Source organism: Excalfactoria chinensis, chromosome 16, assembly GCF_039878825.1.
Source record: "Excalfactoria chinensis isolate bCotChi1 chromosome 16, bCotChi1.hap2, whole genome shotgun sequence".
NCBI classification, from domain to species: Eukaryota; Metazoa; Chordata; class Aves; order Galliformes; family Phasianidae; genus Excalfactoria; species Excalfactoria chinensis.
Window position 1 is genome coordinate 7,996,911 of NC_092840.1, and position 26,582 is coordinate 8,023,492.

Genomic DNA, 26,582 nt, shown 5'->3' on the forward strand with positions numbered 1-26,582 from the left:
CATAGTGGGGGTGGGCTAGGATTGGACTTGGGGATCTTTGTAGTAGTTTCCAGCCTCAGTGATTCTATGTTTCATCCCCATTCCTGCAAGAGGAGAAGGCACAAGAGCTGAAGTTTGATAGGAAGGTGCTGTTGGAGCCATTGTTACTGCAGCAGCATGGGGTGCCAGGTGTGGGTTAATGGCCCAGCACTTCACCTTGCTAGAGGTTGGGGTGACAATGTGGAGCATTTGATCTCAGTCTCTCATTAGTGTGCAATTTCTTCCTTACCGTATGGATGTCAAAATGCATTTGATCTGCTGCAGAGTTAAAGCACTCATTGTTTCAGCCTCCATTTTGAGGCTCACCTAATTAAAATTGAATTTCAAAGGGAAAAACATACCTTTGAATTCCTTGTCAGAGAAGGGATTTGCAGTGATTGCTCAGCCTTTTGCTTCTGGGTTGCTGGTTCAAATCTGGTCTACATACCATAATGTGAGTATCAAACCTCTAGTTTAAATAGTTCCATCCAGTGGAAAGATATTCAGGTTAAGAATTATTCGCTGAAAATAATTCCAAGCAATGTGTGCATTTTCAAGTTGTCCTCACTGGTCATGAACGATTCACAAGGAGGAAAAGGAATGCAAAAAATTCATCAAATACATAATTCATTATATTCACTCAGCTATAGCTAACTGAATTGTCTAGACAGTAATTACTAATTTTTAAGCTATGGATGTTCGCATAACACTGTTGTGTGGATAGCTTCAGTATACAGTGACTTGAGATAATATTAATGGATATAAGACAGCTAGCAGATGATTTTAATTGGGAAATTATATTGGATTTTTCTATTGAACTTCCATGAAATACTGCATAAATATTGAACCTCCTTAATGTTTTTCTCCTGCAGTAAATAGAGGCACATGCGTTTCTGTTTGATTTGATCAGTGGGTAAGCAAACTTTAATGTTTCAAGAAAACATTAAATTCAGAACACAACAAGTGCACCCGGCAATGGTGCAGGGCTATGCTGGCATAGGAGAAAATGTTCTGGTTTTAATCCTTGTTTGCAGAAACGTCAGTTATTATGACGGTTAATTAGAAAGTCATAGAAATTAGGAAATCGGTACATTTTATGATCATAATCAGAAAATCATAAAGTCTAATAGATTTGTTATTGGGGCACGTGCCCTGGACTGACTGCAAGTTCATTTCGTGGCACGTTGTCAATTGCTCTGAGGTGATTGGAAACTCTTCCATTTGATTCCAGTTGATCAGAGCTCTTCTGTTTCTTACTTATTTCGTCTTTAAGAAAACAGGAGCAGGAAGCCCACATTAATGATTGGATACGATAACAAAAACTAGGACATCGTTAACAAGTATTTGCATGAAATGTTATTTTCATGTGTGTTACTTCAAGCAATATCCTTTGGGGCACAGTTTATAGAGTGGCACATTAAAAACCATGTGTAGGTCTCATTAACCCTCATACAAGCTGCGGTTCTTAGTGCTATCTTACTGCAATTTGATTTGATATTTAATTGCAGTAATTTAATTAATGGTACTGTAAATAAAAAGGCTGAGTTCTACCCTCCTACACACACATATGCACAGCCAGCAGCTCCAGTGGCTCCTGTGAGACTTGAATTTATGCATCTTCAAGCAGAATTTAACCCTAAGGATTAGGATAAAATGCCCAAATCCCAGAAAGATGCTGTAACTTGTTTGTGTTGGAAATGCTACAGCATTAGTTTGAGCTTACAGGGAGAGCACGGCATGGAAAAACAAACCTATGTATCTCTCTCTAATGCTTGTAGGCAGGATAGGTCATGGAATTGCCTCCTTCTAATAGGACTCCATTTACAAACAGTTTACTAACAGTTATTAATACTTTTAAAATTAATTGGATAATTGCTAGAAAATCCAAATAGCCCAATGAGCTACTTATGAGCCATAGCTTATAGGTGTTTATGACCCTTCCATTGACTTGCCCATAACCTTTGCTAACACATGCTACTCATGTCTTCCGCATGCTTGAAGTGCCTATTAAATATTGATTAGTCTCTTATAAACCATTTATAAATAGAAGCATGTAATATAAAATGTAACATAAAATCATTAAGGCTGCATGGTGCGCAAGTTAATAGTAGCAATCTTGAAAAATTAGTGAGTGCATGAATTAAGCAAATTGTATCCATAAACTCTTAGCGGAGCCGCTGTTGAAGTTAGTGATGGCTCTTAGTAAAAGCACTTGGCTCTTTTAATAAACCTATCTGTAAACAAGGAGAGCAACATCACGCAACTCCAGGCCTACCAGGCAATGCTGATTTCAGAATAGGTGAATAGCTGCAGGTATTTACAGGAGGAGGAGCATCGTGGTTAGGGAAAAAAGGTCCATGTTTCCTAGTGTTGCTGCTGTGAAGCACAGAGACATTCTGCTAATATTAATGGAATTATTGCCTCTCCTTTATATATTAAATCATTGGCAGCTGCTCCTAAATCAGCCCTGGTACTGAACTGAAGTCAGTATGAGTAAAGTCCCACTTCAGAATAACGCTGCACTGTTAAGTCTGGAGATAAATCAAATTGATGGTCATCCAAACCTGCTGTGAGCAGCGCTTGAGTGAGAACTCCTACCTGGATTCATGTTGCATGGGTTTGCATTGCTGTTTCATTAGGTATTATTGCAAATACTCCTGCCACGTTTACAGTGTTGTTTTTATATGGAAATGGCACTTGACCCCTAAGGACAGAGCGGATTTGTGTTGCCACCATCCTGTTGTGGTTAACAGGTTATTCAGATAGGCCAGGGCCAGCTCTGGCTGAAGTCTGACTTGTTCTGCAAACCTGCATTGCACTGACATTCTGAGTGGGAAGGACAAGCACAAAACCCCCGGCAATAAAGCAATCAGCAGGGCTTTTTGTTATGCAGAGGATAAAATCAGATAGATGGAAACAACAATAACAGAACAATGATTCAAAGTGCTTCTTTCAAGCCATCTCTTGCAATTTCCAGCTGCCTCTCCTCTTTGTCACATCTCACTTCTCAGCTAAACAGCAGAATTTGTGAGACTCTCACTTTGCCTTTGACGTTTTTTACTTGTTACTCAGTGTCTGTATCTGACCTCCAGCTCTTAAAAGCCCAGCAATTAAGCAAATTCCAAAGAGGATTACAACTGAGAATCAGAGGGTATAAAAGTGATTTAGCATGGAGTGCTGAGCATGACAAATCATTTTTGTGCCTAGACCTTGCTTTTCTGAAATGAGTTTCATTTAGAAGCACAGACGGACGTAGCTGTGTCTGGGTGCCAAGTGTCAGTGCAGCCGTGCACCTTCTGCACTTGGCTCCTGCAGGGCTTCCCGAGGCTGTAGGACCTTACATAGGGACCAACTGCCTGCGTGGTCATCAGCTCCCTTCTCTTAGGAGGAAACACGTTGTCTCTTCCGTGTGCAAACCCAACTCTTTGGTTTTTCCCTGCCTGAAAGCACTGTGTGGTAGAAAGCAGAGGGATGGCAAGAGGGGCGTTTGGGGTTTCTGATTTCTGGCATGATGAGACAGGAGGTGTTGATGCAACAAAGTGTCTGAGCGTACATTGACAAGGAAATGTTTCTTGAATGCTTCCCTGATGTGTGTTACTGTGTGAGAAGTTTGGCTTAGGCATTCCCTGTTGCTGGAGCTGATACTTCATTGAGAAATGAAGAAATGATGAAGGGTATTAGCATGCACGTGTGTGTTTGCGTGTGTCTGTGTATTGGGTTGCCTTGGAAACAAAAGGAGAAAGCATCACGAACCATAACATGCTTTCCATTTAAGGAACTTTGTGCTATTATAAAGCTACATGCAGAAATAATGGCATTCATTCATCCGTTCCATAACATCTTGCTTATGGCAGACAGCAGCCTGAGAGTGCGGGTCCCATGTAAGATGATAGGAAGCCACTTGAGTTTGTCACTGAGCATCGTGCCGAAGGAATGAGCTGACACTGGTGAAGCTGCTAATAAGGGTAAAAAAAAAGTATGAGAAATGTGAAAAATGTTGGCAGTGCTCCAGATGTGCATCAAAGTCACTAAAACAGAACTAGGGGATCCACATCGAAAAACAACGCAGATAAGTTTACCTTATATGTAAGAACAGCTGTTTCAGCAGATTGGCCTCCAACTCTCAGTATGTTGAAACAGCTGTCCGAGTGTTTTGGAGGTTAATCTGCTCCGTTAATCACCGTGTCTTTTGGTTGTTTTTTTTTTTCCCCTTCAATTTATAGTAGTGCTCATAGCACTCTTTGTGGGCATGTGGACAGGGTTAACCAGAATTGCTAGCAATGCTTTGTGAATGAAGTGCTGGAACCCAGCACATTTTCTGTGTGTTCAGTCCCAACAACCTGCAGACAGTCACTCTGGCAATCCATGTGACCAGAAATAGGTAAAACCTAAACATCACTTCCAACCTTTCTAAATATCACCGCACATGTAAAGATAGCAAAGTCTTTACGTATCGAATCCCAGTCCACGTTTCATGTCAGGTATTTTTTTAAATGAAATGTACGGTCTCTGGCTTTGTTTTCTCCGAGAGACCATATTGGATAAGCTAGAAGAATATATTGTAAAAGCTGGGGAAATATGGGCTGCAAGAGCTACGCACAGCTGTGCTGAGTGGATTCTAATGCCTGCAGATGGAGCTGCTGGTGGCAGCCTGGGACGGGCTCCTGCTTCACGTGGCCAAGGCTGAGTCAGTCAGCCTGCTGCCAGCCCTCTGTGACTCGTTCAGAGTAAGCTCACCTCATCTTCTCTTCCACTCCCATCTCAGCTTGGCATTAGGAAGAAACAGGGCTGTAGTTTCATTCTGGGTTGTTCTCTGTAATAGATTGTGTCACATTGCAATGGACGTGCATACGGGAGTTCAGTTACAAGATTATTGAGGGAAAGATCCCAAACTAAATCAACAGCTTACACAATTACTTCCAATAATGAAGAAGAAGAGTTTTAAAATGCCAGCTATTGCTTCATTTAAGAACAACCTTTGGGCAGTTTGTTAAAGTCAGTCTCATTTAACAAGAAAGAATGAAACAAAGCAGGAAAACGTGTTTGCTGTAGCTGCTGATGTTAGAAGAATGGCTTTAGTTGGCCACCTTGTGTTGTGTTGGCCATGAGAACAAACATCTGCTACTCAAAGCCAGCCTGCAGTGAGGCATGAAGAATGTGGAGTGAAGCTGTTGACTGTCTTTTTCTGTGTTATGTGGTAAGATGCCTTCTGGCAGTAGTTTCTGGCCTTTTGGAAGGTGATGAAGCTGCAGCATAGCAAAAAAAAAAACAACCCCAAAGATGTATTGAAACACCTTTTGTATCAAAATCCAGTTTATCTGTTTTCAGAAGATTCCCACTGCTAAGAAAAGCTGAAATTGCAGTACTAAATGAGACACTTTACTCACCATCTTCTCTGTATATCTTTCTTTGTGGACTTTCTTGTTCCCAGCAGTCAGAGGTTCAGCTTTGGTAGGTGAATGCTCCCAGTGAGGTTTTGCAAATAGATGCAAGAGGTTGGTGTCTTTGAGCATCTAACGCTGCCATTTTAGAGGAATACTTTGATTTGCAGTGCTGGTTCTCAGAGGATTGTAGCACAGGTGGTGACTACGATGGGACTAAGGGACTACAGGAAAGGGGGGGGAAAAAAGGGCACTTTCTTCTATTGTCTTTCTCACCTGTGGGAAGCACTGGCCCATACCTGTGCCACTTGAGTCCATCTCAAGCACTAAGGAGAGCTGCCATCCGGGAGGGAGAACATGGCTGAATGCTGCGCAGTGTAAGAAATGGAAGAGGAAAAGCCAACATAACAAGAAATGGAAGGTGAGGAGCCCTTGCTCCTTTCAAAGCCGTAATTGTATAGGGGTGCTTTCAAGTGAGAGCACTTTCGAGCTGGAATTCTGTGATCCATTTACAAAGGCCTTGAAATGCAACACTCTCTCCTCGTCATTCCTTCACTAAAATGATGTGTCAAAATGCCACAGAACCGTATCTTTTCTTAAGCTCCATCTTCTGTAAAAAGCATATTCTTTTGTATTGGTCTGTCCCTGTAGCAGGAACAATGGCTATACAGCAAAAGGACCCCATCAGCTTCAGTACAAGAAAGAACAGGGTATTACACCTGGTCTTCTTCCTACCTTACAACAGTAAACAATTTGAAATTCATCCTGCAAAAGGAGAAATACATGAACTATCATTTGGAAATTTGCCCGCTTTTCGAGAGAAAGGAAGGAATGAATAGTTAACACAGCCGGTTTTGGGGAAGATAAATTTCCTTAATGGATGAAAATGGCAACTATTAATTCTATTTGATCAGTCCAGTGATGGCGATCTAATTTCTCTTTGCCAGTGAGCTGGGCTGTGTAGTCATTTCATGATAAATAAAATGGCAGCAAATGGGGGATAGTCACCTCTTCCAAGATAGTTCTTGTAGATGAGTTCTTTAACATGAAGAGGGTAATTCTCTTTTTACTCACTTACCTTACGTAGCTTGTCCTTCTGGAAGATTGCTGTTTTTCCCATTACTCATAATGTAGCAGGTTTTAAAGAAATAATTGTGAAGTTTGAATTGAATAATGCCTTCTAAAGGCTAATTACGAAGATAATGCTCTGGAAGCAAAGATAGAAGGTCTTTTTTCATCTTCCTCCTGTCCTTCAGTGCTTTTTGTTGGGACAGAGAACCAAGTCATCCACTACGTTGTGCATTTTGCAGGCGTTTTAAAACTATAACTTCTAAAGTTTCTTTGGAGTCTCTGCTTGGACTGAGTTGGGCACAGAGATAAGGACAAGGAGCCATTGTTAGAAATTCTTTATCAAAGAAACACGCTGTGATTTTGATACGTGCTTGCTTTCACAGAACCACAAGTGAAGACCTTTGTCTGCTTACAGAATGCTTCTATCAAAAACCAATAATACTGTCACTTCTATTCCTGTTCCTGAGAAGCATTAATGTCATCCCCCTTGTCTACTTATTGTCTTGCCCCATTTCAAACCACCTTTGGGATGGCATCAGAAGCCCTCTTTAAATGGAACATACTGCAGTAGTTTCAAATTAAGTAGTATTCTTTTCTCTTGAGGTTATCTACAGCAATGGGATACATGGTAGCATGCTGCTATCATTTTCCACTTAGGAAAGGCAGCAAGTAAGACAGTTTCTTTCCTTGCATCTGTTACTGGTCGCTTTATTTGTGGCCTTCTGTATTTCTTTACAATCACTGGCATTTGTTTTGCTGCACAGCTGAATTTCAGCTAACCAACCAATAAATTAACTGTTTGAGATGTTGCATGCTCAGCATTTGCAGCAAAAAAGGCCGTTTGGTAGGAAAGATGAGTAAATCGGTATTTAGTCTGTGCAGAACCAGAAGTGGGTTTGAGTGTAATCTTGCTGGAAAGGCATGGATCTAGGAGATGGGAAACGGGGATTCGGTTTCTCATTGTGTCATTGGCCTGGTGGGATTTTCCTTCGTTGTTATTTGACCTGTAAAATGGTGATAACCATCTTGTCCCTTGCAAAGCTGAGAGCTGTTTTTGAAAGTGTTGCTGAAGGGTAAGATGCTATAAGGAGTAACGTGAATTAAACATTCAGTGTGTAATTTTTAGAACAGTTGAAGGCCGTATGGGAAAAGATGAAAGATTAAATAGTTTGATCCTGATTTCACAGGACTTTTACATTTGTGTAATTCCATGATCTTCGTGGTAATTGCTCTCTTGCACCATTCTAGCCAAGAGCAGAATCCAGTCTTTACTCGGAGGTTCTTAGAATGTTCTTCAGTTCAAGGGTCTGTGTGTCCCCAGAACTGATGGACTCTGGAAGAACACTTTGGTTCTGAAAGCAGTGGCTCAACTCATGGAACACAGCTGATATTGACCCATTCTGCAGCAAATACAGATGCTGTGCTGAGAAATTCAATCATGAAAGATAAAAAAATACAAAAATGAGATTTGGTTCTGAACTCAAATAAAGCAGAGGTTGTTCTTTATAAAGTTGAGCAGAAAAAGGAGTAATCAGACGTAGAGGCAGGATGGAACTGACAGCACTTCTGAACAGGTACAAGGTGAACAAGTAGAAAAACAAAAATGAAGAGCAAAAATGCAAGTCACGTAGCAGCAGGGGAAGGAAGGAAGGAAAAACCTCCAGAAATCCATAGGGCAGTCAGAACACTTAAATAAATGAATGTTGTCATTTGAAAAAATCACTATTTAATATGAGCTTCCTTTTTCTTTCTCCCCCCCCCCAAATACTCTCACAGATGTCTCTTTTTCCATTGGTGGTTTTTGTCACGTTATATGGCTGTAGAAGTCTGTGTCAAAGTTAGGAATCATGCAGTGCTGTAAGTACTTGCTAATGTTGTCCTAGGAGTAAATAACAGAAGTGTATAGATGCTGATTGTTTGTAATTGAAAACAGGGAGGAAAAGAGCTCTCTCCTCCAGCCATCAAGGTTAAACTAGACATGTGAGCCCTTTAACAGGCAATAGAGAGAGAGAAAACTTCCACACTTACGCTGCCCTGAGATATGTGGCTGAGGCAGCAGCTGCCAGGGAGGGAATGGGATGCTGTGGGCACCGGGGGGATCGCTGTGTGGGTGAGGGCTGGCAGTGGGCATGGTCTGCTGATCAACAGTGCTGCTGTGCTGGGTGTGTGAATATTACGTCATGGGAGTAGAGAGATGGAAGCCCATGGAATTACTTCCATAGGCGATGTAGGTATGTGTAGCAGTCTGGGCCTGACAGATAAGAGAAGAAAAAAAGAGGAGAGGAAAAAAAACCACCAGAATCTTGTTTGGATCCTCATAGAATCATTAAGAATAGAGTTAGGGTAGCATGGCTAGGTTGTGGTTGGACTAAAGGTCTTTTCCAATCTGAGCAATTCTATGGTTCTGTGTCACATCTGCTTTCCCACATACTTTGTTTTGCTCATAAGTGGGTATTATTATGCCATAGCCATTGTGTGAATGGCCTAATGTGTGCCAAAGGAGAAAAAGCCATGCTCCTTCCTTGAGAGGATGCTCCTGCAGGATGTTGGGAAGTCATGAAGACGTGCCGTAATTAATTGGTGCGCTCTGCTATAGCATTAAGCAGCTGTTATTACAGAAGGACGTGGATTTCTGCCCAGGTAGCACTCATGGTAGATGATGAGCACACAGATTGCATCAGTAAACTCACATGATACGCAACCTTATGTTTCAGTGTCTGTAGTTTTGCACTTGTGAAACTGAAGCCTTTTCAAGCTGGTGAGTTGCCAACATCTCCATTGCCCCCATAGCATAGAATTTCCTTTAAAAAAAAAACCCACACAAACAAAACCCTTCTTCCAGCCTGTTCCAACAGAAACTATGGTAAGTAGGAAAGAAATTTATTGAAATGGTTACCAAGAACGTTGTTGAATGTTCTGAAACCAATGGGACAGAGACAAAGAAAAATTCATGTTGACCAGAAAGGTTTTATCTTTGATGACTGCTGACACTCAAGTGAATCTAATAGTTGCATTTCCTAAACTAGGCAAAACATGGCCTTCCTAGATTCTTCAGAGGAAGAAGCCTTTGACAGATCCTCAGGTGACTGAGGATTTATCTATCAGATAAATGCTCAGGTGAGTTGCAGATTGTTAAGCATCGTGCAAATTCCAGTGTGGGTGATTGGCTGAGTTTACCATAATACTTCTAGGTTGATCTTTATTTCATAGGATGCTTAAACGGCAGAGAAATGCAAGCCAGGAGCTCTTGCAGTCTGTATTCTCCGTGCAAACAACTAAAATCAGATGTGTGATAGCTGCTCTTCAGCTGTAAGAATTTCCCATTTCTTCTGCTTCAGGCATGTGCTTCAGAGTGATGGTGTCATGATGTTTAACATGGGTTTGGAGAATAGAGTCTGCTGGTACATAATGGGCTGAAGCAAAATAGGAGCCCGGTCCCATGAAAGGTCTGTTGCTGGTGCAGAAGGCACTGGTACTTAGCTGAGCCAGTGGAGACTGCCTGACAGGTTGCAATTACTTCTGCCAAGTGCACCAGGCTGCATTCTGAACCTTTGCTTAATGGGGGCAGATCTGTTCTGAGTTAGGAAAAAAATGAAACAAAACTGCCTCAGGTCCTAGATATGACAGTGTCTGCTTCTAATCAGGTTTCACCTTCAGCAGCAGCTTTTGCTTATTCATCCTACATAAACCTCTAAATGAGCTGAATTTCCATCATAAAAAAACACCAACATGGAAATGGCATAAATCTCAACTTCAGTTGTGTCAAATTCCAAGGCAGAGTTTCCACTGTCTGATCACGTTTGCCAGGTACACTCTGCTAAGATAAGAGCTTCCTTCAGTGTATCTGTGGCAAAAGGGCAAGTTATAGAATGAGATTCCGCTTTGGAATCTGTATTGTGCTTTTTTTTGTGCTGTAGCAAATTGTTTTTGCAGCCTGCACTGTAATATGCATCCAGAATAATATTCAATTAGGCTAATAGTTGCTGCTTACATTGTTCTGTAAGAATCAGTGATTAAGAACCACTCTGTATGATTCTATCTCCATTAATTAATTTTCCATGCAGAATATATACGCCTGCCTATTCTTCCTTGGGGATCCCAATATGAACTAAAGCTATTTTGCAGGTAAACAAAGGAGGTAAAGGATGACCTTTAACTCTGACAGCAGCATTTGTGATTTACCATCTGCCATAACTGATGACTCCTGATAGCAATATACTGGAAAAAAGCTGAAATGAGGGAACAGCTGGAGACAGAGGAAGTTAGAGGGGAGTGGGGATGAGCAGCAGGTGTGGCTTGTTGGAGCAGAATTGTAGGATCACAGTTATTAAGGTTGGAAAGCCCACTAAGATCATCTAGTCAACCATCAACCCACTGAAGGACTTGAGTGTAGCTCTGACACCTGAAAACCTGGCAAGCAGCTGATTTCACAGGTGAGTCTACAAGTAAAAAGATATTTGCAGGATAAGGAATTAACATTGTTCAGCAGCACCAACCACCAAAGCCAGCAGCATTGCTGTGGGTCTGCTTCCACGTGTGATGTGGACTGGTTGTGGGAAAAGTAGGGAGGAAAAATGTTAAAGAACAATGTGAGCTCTTTGCAGAGATTGTTTATGCGTTTAATAAACACAGTCTCAGTTGTTTGTTCTCACCACTGGGTTGCAAAATGGTAAATCTTACCTGATCTAATGGTGGTATACAGAAATAGCTTTCTAGCAACCCAACTTCATTAATATGTATTGGAAAGCTAAAAAAGTAGTCAGCTGTGAGGGGAAAAAAAGTACAGAATTGCTTTGGATTATAATAATTTCAGCAAAGCATCTAATTTATATATTAAGCTTGCTTAATGGGCTTATACTGCCTTGCTCTTTGATCTGAAGAAAAAGGTGCTGAATAATTTATCAAATATATATATATAAATATATATTTTATATATATATATTTATATATATATAAAATCCCCTGGCCCAGCCCACACATCACAACCTGCCCTATAATTTCCATTTTCTAAGAGATGTCATTTCCAGGCAGGAGAACTGGTTCCTAAAGATTCCTTCCAATGTTACAAATGAATTTTTATGAGGTACACTCTGGGGAAAAAATAATAATGAAGCAATGCAATTCTGCAGACAAATGTTTCGGGTCTATGCCTTCCTCACTAAAGACAGTCATTTCAACTAAATGCCAAAAGGCATTTAGCTGTAACATTTGTCAGTGGAATAGGGTTGGCTTTAGGTTTCCCTCCTGATTTACAATTGAGTGTTTATTGGGTTTGCTGTACTGTAGCTTGTTTTGTTAACCTCTGAAAAAGCACATCTAGATTGTGTATTAATCACTAGGATGATGATGTCTGTTGCAGTAAATTGGGTCAGTGCAGGGTTTCTGTGGAAAGGAGAGGGATGCAGGGTGCTCTCAAGGGGTAGGAAGGGTGTACTGGTGGTCCTAGGCTGAGGTGTGAGTAATAAGGCCCATGAGATGGTTCCTTGTATAATGGATACAACACTATCTTCTTGGCTTGAAGTGGTTGGGCCAGAGTCATGGGCCTGGTGAGGATTTAGGTCAGTGTGGCGTTGTTTAAAGCCTGATTATTGGGACCTCAGTGCCTGGAGTTCCTCAGTGATCCCTACTGGTCACATCCCCACTAACAGCCATGGCTCTTGACACCTCTCCCATTCACATTTCTCCCCCATTTGTCCATAGCAATGAGTTGTCAAACATTTACCCAGGCAGTGTGCAGGGTTTATTCATATTTAAATAAAGCCATTATCCTGGCCTTGAGTTTCAGTAGTTTTCTACTCTTCCTCTTGAGTATTTCTCTCAGTAGTGCCATCTAATCAGCTTTAGGTTTTAATTAAACAGCTGTCATTTGCTTCCTAGTTCTGTTGCAACCTGATGTTGTATTAAATTTTAATTTAGCCTAGGCTGGATAAGGAGTAGATTCCTTCAGACAACAAAGAAACGCTATTAGCAGGTTACAGTTGTAATTAAGAAGAGCTCTGCTGAAGTACTAATGCATTCAGGTACAGAGAAGGAATGGAGATAAACACACACATAATTGTTATTCAAGGATAGTGCAGCAATGTGAATGTCTAGTTTCTGCCCCAGCTGCTTAACTTCCAGGTCTTGGTCAAGACCCCATATTAAACCCATGGCAGAGGAAGTAGGAATGGACTCTGTCTTTTACCTGGGAGCTGCAGGGAGTTGGAGGTGAGAGGCTGGTGCTGGTCCCTGGGTGGTGCTCCAGATGCCCAGGGATGCTGTGCCATGCAGGGGGACCTGCCCATGTAAATCAGCGCTGTTACCTCTCTCTAGAGCTCAGTGATGCTGACGGTGACCAGCAGAGTTGCTTTACATGCAGTGACACTTCTTTCTCCAGAAAATCTTGCTGTGGAAATAGAAGACACACCTAATAGAATCTACTGAAGGTGCAAATAAATTTAAAAAAGAAAAAAAAAAGAGAAAAAAGAGGTCTGCTTATAAATCTAACAGACAGTCAATTAGTTCAGTTCTGCCTTCATATTTCTTCCTCAGAGGAAATATGTTTTGTCAGTCTATAAATAGCCAGCTCTTAAAAAGGTCTTTACACGGCCTATTATACTTGTGTAACACCCAATGCAGGCATCAGGCATCTGAAATATTGATTTCTATGGTAGAATTGCTTACCAGGGAAGCGCAGCTTTGTGAAGCAGCACCAGCTAATTAGCACTGTGGGTATCTGCACTTACTGGGACGGAGGGGAGGTTTGGGACAGTGCCGTGTCAAGAGAGAGGTGAGCATATTGCAGAGCAGCTACAAACGGAGGAGTGGCAATGTGTCATTTCCGAGCCCTTTTCTCTCACACTGAGAGTTGACAGAAGAATGTAAATCTTTTTGCATTATCCTTTGGAACATCAGAGCGTGACTTCAGCTTGGAAACTGAGCAGCTCTTAGGAGTTAATAGACTAGAGGTTGTGTTTGGCTGCTGTCACACGGATGGTCGGCAGTTGGGTGATACAACAGTGCAGGAGCAAAGCAGCCAGCTCAGGCCTGCTGAGAACCTGATTCTGAGTCCACTGAAGTCAAAAGAGGTTTTTCATCTGTTGTTCAGTAGGGCTTTGGATCAGACTGTGAGTGCTGCCTTCCCCTGACACATAGGAGTTATGGAGCTAAGAGTAGGGGCTTTGGAAGCAGAATTAGGCATGTATGCACTGCCCATGACCTTGGCAAACATGCTGTTTCTCCTGATGCACTGAAGACTGTTGTTGAAGAGCACCTTAGAAGCACCCTGATGACAAACCAGGACATGAAACCACCATGTCTACATCATGTATTCAACATACATCAACTTGACTGCATAGATTGATCTGCCATTGGTCTGGTGCCATCTGCCTACCTTCTGCTGTATTTGTGCATGAAGCACCCTCCATTCATCTTCACCTGGTTTACACAACACCTTTCTACCCGTGCTGCAGCTAACTGTTCTCACACAGCAGTGAATTTCCTTCGTGTTGTTGGAGCCTCGATCTTTGTACAGGTTCTCCACTTGTTCTTTCACACTTTTGCTTTTTTGCATCTCTGTTTGCTGGTGTCCCTCTGTCATGGGTGGCAGCTGGTGATAAATGATCCCATTCAGCGTAAACAAAACCCAGTCATTTACTGCGTGAAACATCTGCCTGGTGCCTGGCAGAGAACAGGACAAGGAGGATTGTATTTATTTCATGAGGTGTAATTCAGAAAAAACATCTCTATTCAGGACAGCACTTACACATGTGCTTAAATCACAGAGAAGTCTAAGTGTCAAGTTGAGCCACATACTTTTAGTGCTGTTTTGAACAGAAATGGACTGCAGTACACATTTAAGTGCTTTTCTGGAACATGCCTGCCCATAAAGCTATACTAGACTGTATTAGTTAGCTGGCACTGATGTTATTAGTACTTCTACTCATTTAATTCAGGGTGCTTTTTTGTAGAAGTTTCCGAATATTGATTAATAATACATCTTAGTTGCAAGTATTTATTGGACTTCTCCAGCTGTCCTTAGCTGGTGGTCAATGCCCATTATTTTCTATCAATCTTAACTAGCAGGCAGAAGTAAATGATAGTGAATATATTTTCCTATGCAAACTGCCACCAAATTTTCCACTGAAATCTGTTTATTCTTCCACTAATTCAAGTGATGGAATTTATAGATAGATTAGTTGGAAGCAACTTTTTTTTTCCCCCCCAACTCAAGCAATTAGCTTTATGGAAGTTGAAAAATGAGCAGCAGATGGATTTAAAGCAGTATTTCCTTGTGAAGGCTTTTCTAGAAGGCTGAACTGAATCTCTATGGAAGCAGAGGTGGTGTGAAGCTTTGGGCCTGCAGTGAGCAGTGCTTAAGCAGAGACATGTTCCTCTGCAGGCCTCCATCAGAGCTGTTCCCCTCCAGTCTGCTCTGCTTACGCAAGGTAGGGACCTCTGGGCAACTCACTTGGAGCAATTAATCAAGCTGCAGCCACACTGGGATGCTGAGGAAGGCTGCTTTAATGCAGTCATTAGAGTGCTAGTGCTGTGAATTCGTCAGGATTAGAGAGGAATGTGGTAAAACATCACCAGGTGGGATTTTGATGGGGAAAGATGAGAAAAATTGCATGTGACATTGCTTAGTTGGTAATAGCATGCTTCATGAGTGGCTTTTTCTGATCATATATTTATGTCCAGAAAAGGGACAACTGGCCCAACCAACAGTTGAGCCAGTATGGAAGAAATGCTGTTGCTGTAGTGCTTGGCAGTTGCTGCCTACATCCCGGGCATGATTTGGGACATAATTTGGGACATAAGGGTGGGATGAGCTGTTGACACCCCTGGAGGTGGTGCTTGAAACGCACTGAGGTTCTGCCAACCCACAGATGTGTCTTTGCGGATCATTGCATTATGGATTTCATTTCCACAACAGCCAAACCTATAAATGGGCTCAGAGTAAATCTGTATGTCTGTCAAATCAGAACTTGGTGGTCCAGATGCAGATTTTGGCCTTGAAAATGGTGACACCATTGACTGCGGGGAGCTCGCAGGCTGTGTGCAGGGAAACGTCGCTCCCCTGTCCCTGTCTGAGAGAGGGTTTTGGTTCTGTGGTCTGATCTCTGCTGTGTTCTGTGCTTTTTGCTTCTCTAATGCCCATCCCATAATTGTGTGTGTGCATACAGGACACAGAAGTCCTTAACACAGCCATCCTGACAGGCAAAACGGTGTCAGTTCCAGTCAAGGTTGTTGCGGTGCAGGAGGATGGGTCGGTCGTCGATGTTTCGGAGTCCACTGAGTGCAAATCAGCTGATGAAGACGTCATAAAGGTAAGGTGACCACGCGAGATGGGGCACGAGGGAAACACAAGTCTTTTCCATTGCCTTCTCTGCCACCACTGTACTGGGATGTAGCCCACAGTTGGGATTTTGCATGGTTTTATACAATCATAGCTGTTTCTGCAGTGTTGGGTGGCTTCCACTGTGCAGTAAGGAGCCTGATCTCCAGAGGTTATGCAGTGTTAGCACGTTTCTGTAGACTGACGTGGAGCCATTTGTGCTGGTGCTTTCCATAAGGTGTGGGAGAAGGAAAGAGATGCTGAAAGCGTGTTCCTGGTCTTTGCTGCTGGCCAGGTAGTGCTAGCAAGAAAGAATGTGTTGTCTGATACATCCCATGTGGGAACAGTCAGCTTGCTGTGCAGGAATCTTTATTCTCATGTGGGTTTTCTGCATCCATTATTAAATGCAGTTCCTATTTTTGACAACTCTGAATGAGCTCTTCACCAATACTGGGAATAAATAATATCCTCTAAGACACCCAACATCTAATTGCATTTTAATTCTTATAAGAAAGAAACTGCTTTGCAGTTATAGATGAATATTTTGATACATTTTGCTGTTCTTTTTTTTGCTATGTCCTGTGCAGCTAGTTGTCTCTTACCAGTGGCTATTATTTATCAGTTGACAATGAAGCGTTTGTGTTATAAACTCAAGCACCAATTTATATATTATCAACAGGCTGCTCAGGCTTCTCTTCTTTGCACTTCAGAAAACAAGGTCTAAAAGATGATATGTGAACTTCTCTTTCTATTGAGTTTATTGGATTTCTAGGACTCGCTATTAGAAAATACGGGACAGAACCAGATACAAAAAGATGAGGGAAAGAACTCCTATTATTTCAAAGCACTGCTTGTTTAAAGTCCATTTAGTTCAATCAGCAGTCGTCCGTATGGATGTCCTGTCAAAACTGGCTATGAAGTTGTTCTGGTTCCTGAATTTAAAAGGTCCACTGAAGCTGGCAACTACATAAAGCTTGACGTGACCCCTCTGAGCAGAGACATGATTGCCAGCCGCTTCCCTGGATTTACACACTTGAAGAAAGCAAAGCTCTTGCTCTTTGACCATCATCTTTTCTAGCTTTTAAAAATGAGCTGTATTTCTAGGTGGAAACAGACTTGTTCCAAAACACCTTCAATGTGGTGAGGGGCCTTCCATCCCTTTCAATGAACTGGGGAGATCAGACCAAAACGATGGCCAAAATGCTGCACGGGTTTTACAGGATTTTTGCTGTATCTTCCTACAGCTCGTCCTTTCTTTCTTTCTTTCTAATGACAACATTGGGTACAAATCCAGTCTCCACGCCTCTGTGCAATTATTTGGGCATCAATTTGCTGATAGAAGATGGTGCTTTGGGGACTCTTTCCCAGAACTGGTACCCAACTTTGCTAACTTAATGAAAACACAAAGGTTTGAATGTGGTCTTTTCTGTGTTCTACTTGCCCCATCTTGGTGATATAAACGGTCTCAAAATGGGTGTAATATTATTCTCCTGAATATTTGAGGATCCTTATAATGGATTTCAGTCACAGATTGCTGAGAGGAGCTTTCAGGCTTCATGCTCTTCGGGCTTCATTTTTTAACTGGAAATATAGATACTGGTTGCAAGACAGAATTCATAAGGATGAATTAGCTGAGTTAAAATTTAGTACATGCTGGATGTGCCTATATTTTATTCACATGAATTGCCAGTCTCCCTTTAGAAGCCCCTTCGGTAAACTCAGTATTGACTTAGCTTCTGGATTTGTGTTGACTTTTCTATCATGGTCATAACTGCTAAACCCTCTAATGAGGGTTGTCAGGCATTTTGGATGCATTTACCTAATTTTGATCATTTCACTGTTAATTCTGCCTTTATTGTTTCTTTGTAATTGCGGAGATATTCATATTCTTTTGGGCAGAACAGAATGTTGCATTCTTAGCCTTTTATTTCTGTTTAATAGCTAATGATTTAATAGACAATTAATGAGACGATTCTTTGATCACTGCTGTAACACCATTATTTTCAATTAAGACACAATGAACTGAATCTAATTTAAATAGAAACAGACTTTGGCCCAGTCTGTTATGTATTTATACCAAATGCACTTAGCTGGGCAGCTACCTTGGTATCATACTGATAAAAATGCTACTCGGAGGTGGCCCAACAGACAGGTGATGAGTGATTTGTCTGTAGACAAGGGATGTGAATCTCTCCTGCTTAAAGCCATATATCCCCTCTGCCTAACAGTTTAATAGCTTCCCAGCAAGACAGTAATTCAGCCCACATTTTTAATGGCCTACATAATTAGTGGTAAATACAATGAAACACACCCATTGCTTGACATTGCATTTACCGACCTTCGTGTGACTCACTTGATGCTGCTCAGCAGAGTTGCACAGATCTACTTGTTCAGCTGTATTGCCATCCCTGGTCCCTGCAGTTGGGCACAGACCATAATACTGACCAACCATTTTGGCTTGAAATGGCTTACGCTGTAAAAACTTGAGATGAAGACACTATTCTTGAGTCATCAAAACTCTCATGTTTATTCCGTCATTGAAAAGGAATGTTTAATGTTTTTGGCATTTGAAAGAAAAGAATGGCTTTATGATTAAGGCGCTGAAATGCTTCTCAGCATTTATTTCCATATCTTTTGCTGATTTCCTGTGTGGCTTTGGGTAAGTCAGTCATTCCTCTTGGAATCTCACTTCCTTATCTGCAAACAAGGCTGAGAAAAAAAGTCCCATCCTCAGCCTGCAAGATGTAGTTTTTCAAGCTACAGTTGACTCTGAATGGACAAAATCCTTATCTCCAAAAGCCCCATTTACTTCAGTGGTCTTCTGCCATGAAGGTCTTCTCCCAAGTTTTGTTTTTCCTGCAAACCAGAACTAAATAGGGGGGTGAAGCTGAAAAGAAGGAAATGATGGAAATTTATGAGCAAGTTGCTCAGCTGTTCTGGTGCTGAGATAAAGGAGCCTGTAGGCAAAGTGGGATGTTGGGATGTGCTTTTTCTAGATGTGTGCCAAACCGTGGGGCCTCAGTCCTCACAGGTGGGGAAAAAAAGCCTTAAAGAAAAGGATTAATTACCATGGCAGGGACCTCCTTTTCTTGACAGGATGTATAAGCACTGCTGAAGTTTGCTGGTCTGCTGCAGTGGGTTTTGCATGCTCCTCATTGGCCTTTGAGGCATTGTTAGGGAGAAAGGGTAGAGATGGAGGGAGCACCTCGGGATGGTTGTATTGCATGGAGAAGTCTAACCTGGTGTGAGTTTTGGCGCTGCCAGTCTTTACAGCTTCACAGATGTTCCATGCAAGGTCTGTGAACTCCCTCCCTTTAAAAGCCTGAACCACAGCATCAAGTGAGGAAATTATAATGAGGACAGCTTCTTAGTCCAAATGTTTATCTTAGTAATGTACAAATGGAAGGGAGACAGCTGCCCAGTTAATTCATTCTTAGATAGTAATATTTTCATGTTCTTTGCAAGTTACACAGAAATTGACTGGTGGTTCAAATTAATGTCTGCTGTAATTCATGTGGCTTCCATGGAGTTATGCCGTGGACTAATATAGCCTAATTTTTTTGTAACAGAAAAGGCCCTCAATGGAACAGAAGGAAACCAGAGAGCCTCAGCCTTCTCATTTCTGCCCACATGTGAAGTGCAATGGCAACAGGCTCAATGTGCCCAAGCAGTGGCATACATTAAAACAGTGGTGCTTCAGTAATATACCATGAACTCCATCTGTGCAAGAATGCACTTCTCTTGTTAGCTTGCTAGAGAAAAGCACTTCAGTGAATTATTTTTCACCTTTACATAATTTCCTGCCTAATTATAATGAAAGTCAAATTCAAACCATTCCCACCCCCTACTTTTCTAACACAAACCTTATCTTGAACTCTCCATAATTAATGTTAAAACAATAGAAGACCTAATTTTGCTAGCAGCAGCCGGCGAGGCGTTATCTAACATACAGTAAAACAAGTGTCAGAAAGGCTGGCAAGGTAATAGCTGAACTAGATTGAATCTGCAGAACGTTCTTCCCTCATTCAGACAAAAGCAGGTGAATGAGTGAGGACCTTCTTAACAGCTGAGCACAGTGATCTCAAGCCACAGCTACATGGGCCATAAGGGGGAAAAAGAGGAAGGATGGCAGGGAGAGACTGCAGTGCTTTAACTTAGATTATGCTGAGTTTTGGGAGCAGACCCGCAGCACATTCTTAGGACAAGTTACAGAAAGAAGCAACTGCCTGCAGTTGTTAACACAATGCTTTATGCAGAAGCTCTGAAAACAAAAGCAGTGCTTGTAATTTTCAAGTTCTGCAGCTGCGTTGCCATTAAAGTATGTGATCAAGAATGTAATGTTCATAAAGTGGAGCTAATCTTATTTCTCCATCTATCATATTTTTGAGTGCCTATCACTGCATTTACCTGAGAGCTTTATTTGTCGTCACTCGCTCAGAAATTAGCTCATTCTAGGAGTCCAAAGTCAGTAAGCAGTGAAAACGTTTTGCTCTCTTCTCGTTTATATGATGGATTTACTTTTGGTGCCAGTTGGTTTATTACACAATTCATTTTGAACTAGATCGTATTCTTTTAAATGATTTGTTTTTTTTCTTCAGTGCTGCTGAGGGATTCGAGATTGACAGCACCGGAGGGTTCACTGCTCTGCTCACCCAGCACAGGGCCAGCTCGGGGCTGCAGCAGGCAGCTGCGCAGCTAGAAAGCTTTTCATGTGCGGGTGTTTAATTGGGTGAGTCCACCTCCGTGCCCAAGCGGTGCTTTTAATCTCACCTGATTAGTGCCACTGAATCAGTATCATCAACTCCATGAAATCAGCTGGAAACAACCTGAAGTCATTGTTGACTTCATCTCCATCCTTCTTTGACAGCTGGGAGGTGATGGACTCTGCGGTCCATCACAAATCCTGAAATAATGACTCCCCCTGATGCTTGGCCCAACCAAGATCCTTACGGCGGCAATGTGTTCCTTGGCCAGTAGGAAGAATGATTTAGGTGAGGATCCCACCCTGGATTTAGGTGTTTGCTTTACCTCCCTGCTTTACTCCAACCCTGTTTTGTGAAGTTGATGGTCTGTAGCAGTAGTGCCACAGGGATGACCAGAATACTTCAATCTCAGAAGGATTTATTGGCAAGAAACCTGCTGGAGACTGTGGATTGTCTTATTTTATACTTGTAGACAGATTTACCTAAGGTAGGGCAATAACTGAATATCACCGAGCTGCTTGAAATGCATTAAACTCGTAATTAGAGCTTCTGGTTTCTAGTTATTCTGGCCAGAAAACAGGCCCTTTGCCCCCAAACAAAATTCATCTCTATGAGTCACAAGAGAGAGACAGCAGAATATGGCACATCTCTCAGCAATATGTCAACTGTTGAATTAAGGATTTTGCTTTTTGTTGAAATATCAGAGGTTCTGACATTTAGGTCACCAGATTCTGCTAATTAGTTTCCTGTCCGGACAAAGCACGATCAGAAAAGAGTAGCATAGCCACTTACTGAATATTAACAGATTTGTCTTAAAAACATACTTGTTACACAGCAACAGGTTGAAGTCTATAGTGTTCTTTGAACGTGCCAAGCTAAAACATTGGGTTTAGAATCATATTTGCACACAAAACGGCTCCATGTATAGCAATAAGGATGCCAGTGTACGAGATCACATATTGAAGAATTAATATTCTGTACACAGTACACATTGTACACAGTTTATAGCAAAATATATGTGTGTGTCTTCCTGAAGCTATTTTTAAACACAGCCTTCAAAGCCAGCTTGAGAAAACAGTGTTTAGTCTGGGAGAGGATCCGTTAAGAACAGACCATGCCGACATGTGCAATTACACAGATTTCGGCAGAGATGCTTATGGTGTCTTCCAAGAGACCAGCTGCTGCTTCAGAGGAAGAAAACAATTCTATGGTGTAGCATTTGGCTGCTCTGAGAGCAGAAATGCAAAGGGCATGGATCCCAGTCCTGGGAAACAGTCATTAGCCTGAACTGCGATACCGCTCAGGATCAACTCTGAATATGTTTTACTAAGAGATGCGGAGAATGAATGGCTCAACAGAAGCAAATGTAGCAATAAGAGACTGTTGTTGAGAGAAAATGGACAAATATCTGGAGGCTTTTTCTCCAAGTTCTGTAGGAAATTAACCTTGCTTTATAAACTTCGATGCAGTTGGGCCATTTGAATATTTTAATTGAGGCTGTGTGAATCTCATGGATTCTCAGGCACTTACACCTCTTGAACTGTCATTCTGGCTGGGCAAATTAACTCAGATTTCCATTGTCATCATAACTGGGGCCAAAACGTGCTTCTAGCTAATGTCTGTGTGAAAGGCACTGAGGTGACAGAGGTGTTCCAGAGGGCAGAGTCTGCTCCCTGTGAGTGCAACAACAGCCATTAGCTGTCAGCTAAGGGATGAGGAAAAAGTCCTTATCTCCACCCTTTTTGCAGAGGTCGTAGTTGAGAGAAGGGCTGGACAGCAAATGATGCTTTCTGGACAGCGGAGCCTTCCATTTTAGGTAAGTGATAATTTTTTGAGCACAGAGGTGCTGTGTAGCAGCAAGATGGGCGTACAATGCTGAATCTTCCAACCTTCCTAACAGGCTTTACTTGCAGAGAGCTTTGTGCTGAGGCAGCAACCACCACTCTGCCACCAGAGCTTTGCAGCCATCGCGCTGGCTCTGTGGGCCTCAACTGGGTGTTGGAATGCAGCTTGAGGGTTTGTTTTGGGGTTGAATTGCTCCACATGCACGTTTCAGTGATGTGTTCCAAGCTCTCCCTTGAGCTACATAACAGCAGCTGAGGATGGGGATGATGAGCCTGACACACCGCTGTCATTTTGAAGTGCAGTTAATTCATTTGACATGAAAAGCACCTACCACTGACAGCAGCCAGCTCCCCTTCTCAGCTGTGGGAGAAGATAGTTTTGTTCTTGCTCTATTTTTAATTAACATTTTTTACATTCTTACTGTACTGAACTGGAAACCAGAATGAGAACTACTTTGCCTTCATTGAAACAGCAGCAGGATGAGAAATAGATGTAGCTCAATGGTTGCATCAGGATTGGGGTGCATTTGTGATCGAGAGGGGAATGGGGAAAACCCAACCAGAAGGGACGGTAGCTATATAGTGTATTGGTGAGTTAGACAAGGATGAAGGAACAAAGAGAAGTTAGCAGTGGTATTTTTTCTTCTGTTTACATAAGTACAGGGGATGGAAGTGCTTGCTGGGATGTGGCTTTGTCCTCCTCCAGTTCTGCTATGCGCTGTAATTGTGAATACCCACCAGGTTCCAGTGGAGCAGTGCTGAGCTTTAATTAAATGGCAGGATTTAACCCTTTGTTTTGTGTTGTGGATTCTGAAGGTCTGATTTATACAAATGTCATTGGACTGAAACATAAGAAGAGGGATGAAATTGTAAGGCGCGTAATTCACTCCCACATCAGAGGCCTGTTTCCATTGCTAGAGGTGAGCTGTTATCTTTGTGTGCTGAGGTCGCAGCACAGGCATCTCTAGAACTTCAAAGTTTACATTTGTTTAATAGCAAATAGCGACTAAATCCACTACCTCTATGTTTTTCCAAATGGGGAGAAGCCAGAGCATACAAGTGTGTTCTGGCCAGTGAATGAGTAACTGTGCAAAGACAGCAAAGACAGATCTATGCTGAAAATAAAGATGTATGTATGGAATGGTTTCAAGCTGCACCAGAGGAGACTCAGGCTGGACATTAGGAAGTATTACTTCTCGGAAAGGGTAGTCAGGCACTGGAATGCACTGCCCAGGGAGGTGGTGGAGTCACCAACCATGGGAGTGTTCAAGAAACGTTTGGATGTTGTGTTGAGGGATATGATTTAGCTGGGAAGTATTGGTGATGGTTGAACTAGATGATCTTCTGGGTCTTTTCCAACCTTGATAATTCTATGATCCCTGTATACAAAATCTGTGTTATGTATACAGTGCAGACAGTATAATGATTATTGCTCCTGTTCTATTTTTGCTGCCATAATTATTGTGCAAACGGTCCCATTTGCAGTGAGTAACAACTGCTGCCATGCAGCCCTGTGTTAAGTCCTCCCTTAAACGTGAGTGTAGATCAGAGATCTGTCATGAGCCAGAAAAAGGGATGTGCTGTAATCAATGAAAGACTGCTGAGCGGAGATGCATGAACTCCTTGAAGTGCCAAGAATGGGCTGTTAAATACACATATCCCTCAGTGAAGAGCATTCCTTTGAGTTGCATGCATTTATTATTTGTGGAGTATTGACAATGTACTCAGCTCTGTATAAAAAGCAGTGCGGACGCTGTGCCGATCCTACAGATCTCACAGCTGAATGAGAGCTGCACAGGGCCTGCTACAATATAGACGTTCTGGGAGGTAATCCTTTATTGAGTTACTTGTACAAATACCCAGAGCAGCTTAGCAGTGAGGAGGGAATGGCATTGCCCAGGGAACAGAGAATGGAGATTGCCCAGCAGGACTGCCAGCGAGGGGGAGTGCTCTGCTGGAGCTGCACGGGCAGAAATGATAAGTTCCTAGCAGGAAGCATGATCTCCTATTTATATGCTGTATTTATTTGAGCTTTTCCGATTCCTGCTCCTGCAATTACTGCCTGGATTTAATTTACAACCCCTCCCCAACGACTCTTCGGTTTCCTCCTGTAAAAACAAGGGAAAATCCTTAAGACATGCAGTCCTTCCTCAGATCTCTTACACTCCATTATCTGCTGTGGAGCAAAATTAATGCAAACTCTTCCTTATTGTTTTCCTTCTTAATTCATTTCTTTCTATAGAGGCTCAGCAAGGACCAATTTTCCAAGCGAGTTTTTAATCGCCCGAGCCCAGCGTGATTACTGTCCTCCAATCTAGTTGCCATTTGATGCAATCAGCATATCAGAATACAATGATTTCTTTTTCCCCCCCAAACATGAATGCTGTATGGCCAACTGATGACACTTGGCTGCATAGAAACATAAAATCCCAACAGCGCTGCGTGGAAGAAAATAACCTGATTGCAAGGACTCCCCTGGCCGAATGTGTGAAGATAATGTGAGTTTCTTTCTAGCAATGGTGTAATACAGAGCACAAAGAAATGTATGATTCCAGTACTGAGGGTGGGGAGGCAGGAAGGGATGGGCGGAGGAGCTGGGAATGCAGCGTGCACAAGGGTTTCTCACTGCTGGAATGCTTTGAAAGGGCCTTTCAGGAGTACACGTTGGAGAGGAGGAGATTTTCTCTCCGTGTCTTTTTTGTGCCACCCCACAAATCAAAGATTTCAATACACCAATACTGGATAACTGGAGACTTGAGGAGCTCCTGCCATGCAGAAGCTGTAGCCTTTTGGATTTCCCCAACCTGCAGAGAGTTTAGAGTGAAAAGATGATCGGTGTAAAACGAGGCGATCCTTCCTTGGGCTAAAGTGCTTTACTGTTGTGTTTTTAAGCACATTGTGTACGTTATAAACGCCAAGGCTGCATTTGCAAAATGAGTGAGTGCTGAGCAGGACCACAGTGCCACAGGCAAGGGCAGAGTAACACAGAAACAAATAAAGGATAGGGAGGGGATATCGGCTGCATCTTCCTTGCAGCAAATGCCCACAGCTGGGTGTCTCCTTGTAGCCCCTTCAGGAACAGCTCATGGGGAGGTCTGGGGAATGTCTCTTTGTCTTCTTATGCAATAAAGCCCGGGGAGGTAAGAACGCAGGTACAGCTGGGTCCTGAATGACTGCATTAACCCCAAGATTGGGAAGATCTATCCAGCAACCACACTGTGGAGATGCTGGGGGGCTTATCCTGTGTGCACTTTGTAGAACAAAGCCACTGCCCACAGCCTGTGCATCCTTCCCACTGTTCTCTGCAATGTGATTCCAACTATTTAGGTTACAGCTTGTTTGTTTTTTTACAGTGTTGTTGGTGAGTATGGTTGTCTAAAGTCTAGTAGACAGCCATTTGCTGGGACCTTCTGTTCTTTGCAAACTTGACAATGTGGCTTGTTTAATCGCCTTATGTTATTATTGATATTTTCATCTTCTGTAACTAATTTTTGCTGAGGAAAAATGTATTATTGCCAACTCTGATCTCCTTAATTCTGGTAAGAAAATGCCTCCAACTTCATCCCATTTGAAGGAGACACAGATGGTTTTGTACAGGGTCGTGACTCTTTAGAGAAGGCTGCTGGCATTGTGTGAGTGTCTACGGGGTCAGGACAGGAAGGGATCCTGCTTAGCGAGACTGGAAGAGAGCTGGAAAGGTGTCTGCCATTGCCTGTGTTTCAAATGATTGTTTCTTTGTTACTGGGAGTTCAGAAAGAGCTGCAGCAAGAAAAAGCCTGAGGTACCTGAAAGTGAAGGTGGGTTCTAAAGGCAGATATGATGTGACTGAACAGCAACAAGAAAACTAAGGGAAAGAAATACAAGACATCCTGAAAAGCAGGGTTGAAAGCAGAGCAGCTCAGCCCTTCCAGCCCCCCTGGCTCAGGGTGGGACATTGGTGCACACTTGCTGCAGCTGCTGTGTGTGTGCTCTCTGGAAGGCAGAGGGGATGCCCACTGATGCTGCCCAGCTGCTGTCCACTGAGTTGTTCTGTTCTGGTTTTGGCTTAGGAATGCTTGCTCAGTACCTTACAGTGTCATAAAGTGTGAGATGTGAGCTGCGGAGTGCAGGCATGTTGGCTTGTCTGCATGCCCCTTCAACAGCACAGGAACAAAGAGTGTGTTTCAGTGACACCCATCTGAGTAAAATCTTTGCTGAATAACCCTCTGGAATCTGGGCACTCAGATGGAAGTGGTGTGGGCTATAGATT

At 42.4% G+C, this 26,582-nt stretch overlaps 1 protein-coding gene across 3 annotated transcripts in view; it reads left to right on the forward strand.

The window, feature by feature from the left end:
* TMEM132B (transmembrane protein 132B) overlaps nucleotides 1–26,582 on the forward strand; it is a 169,336-nt gene that overhangs the window by 119,548 nt on the left and 23,206 nt on the right. For all 3 annotated transcript variants that reach the window (XM_072350868.1, XM_072350866.1, XM_072350867.1), the window contains exon 5: nucleotides 15,635–15,778. In XM_072350868.1, the coding sequence (XP_072206969.1) occupies nucleotides 15,635–15,778 (144 nt within the window). The remainder of the gene's footprint in view (nucleotides 1–15,634; nucleotides 15,779–26,582) is intronic.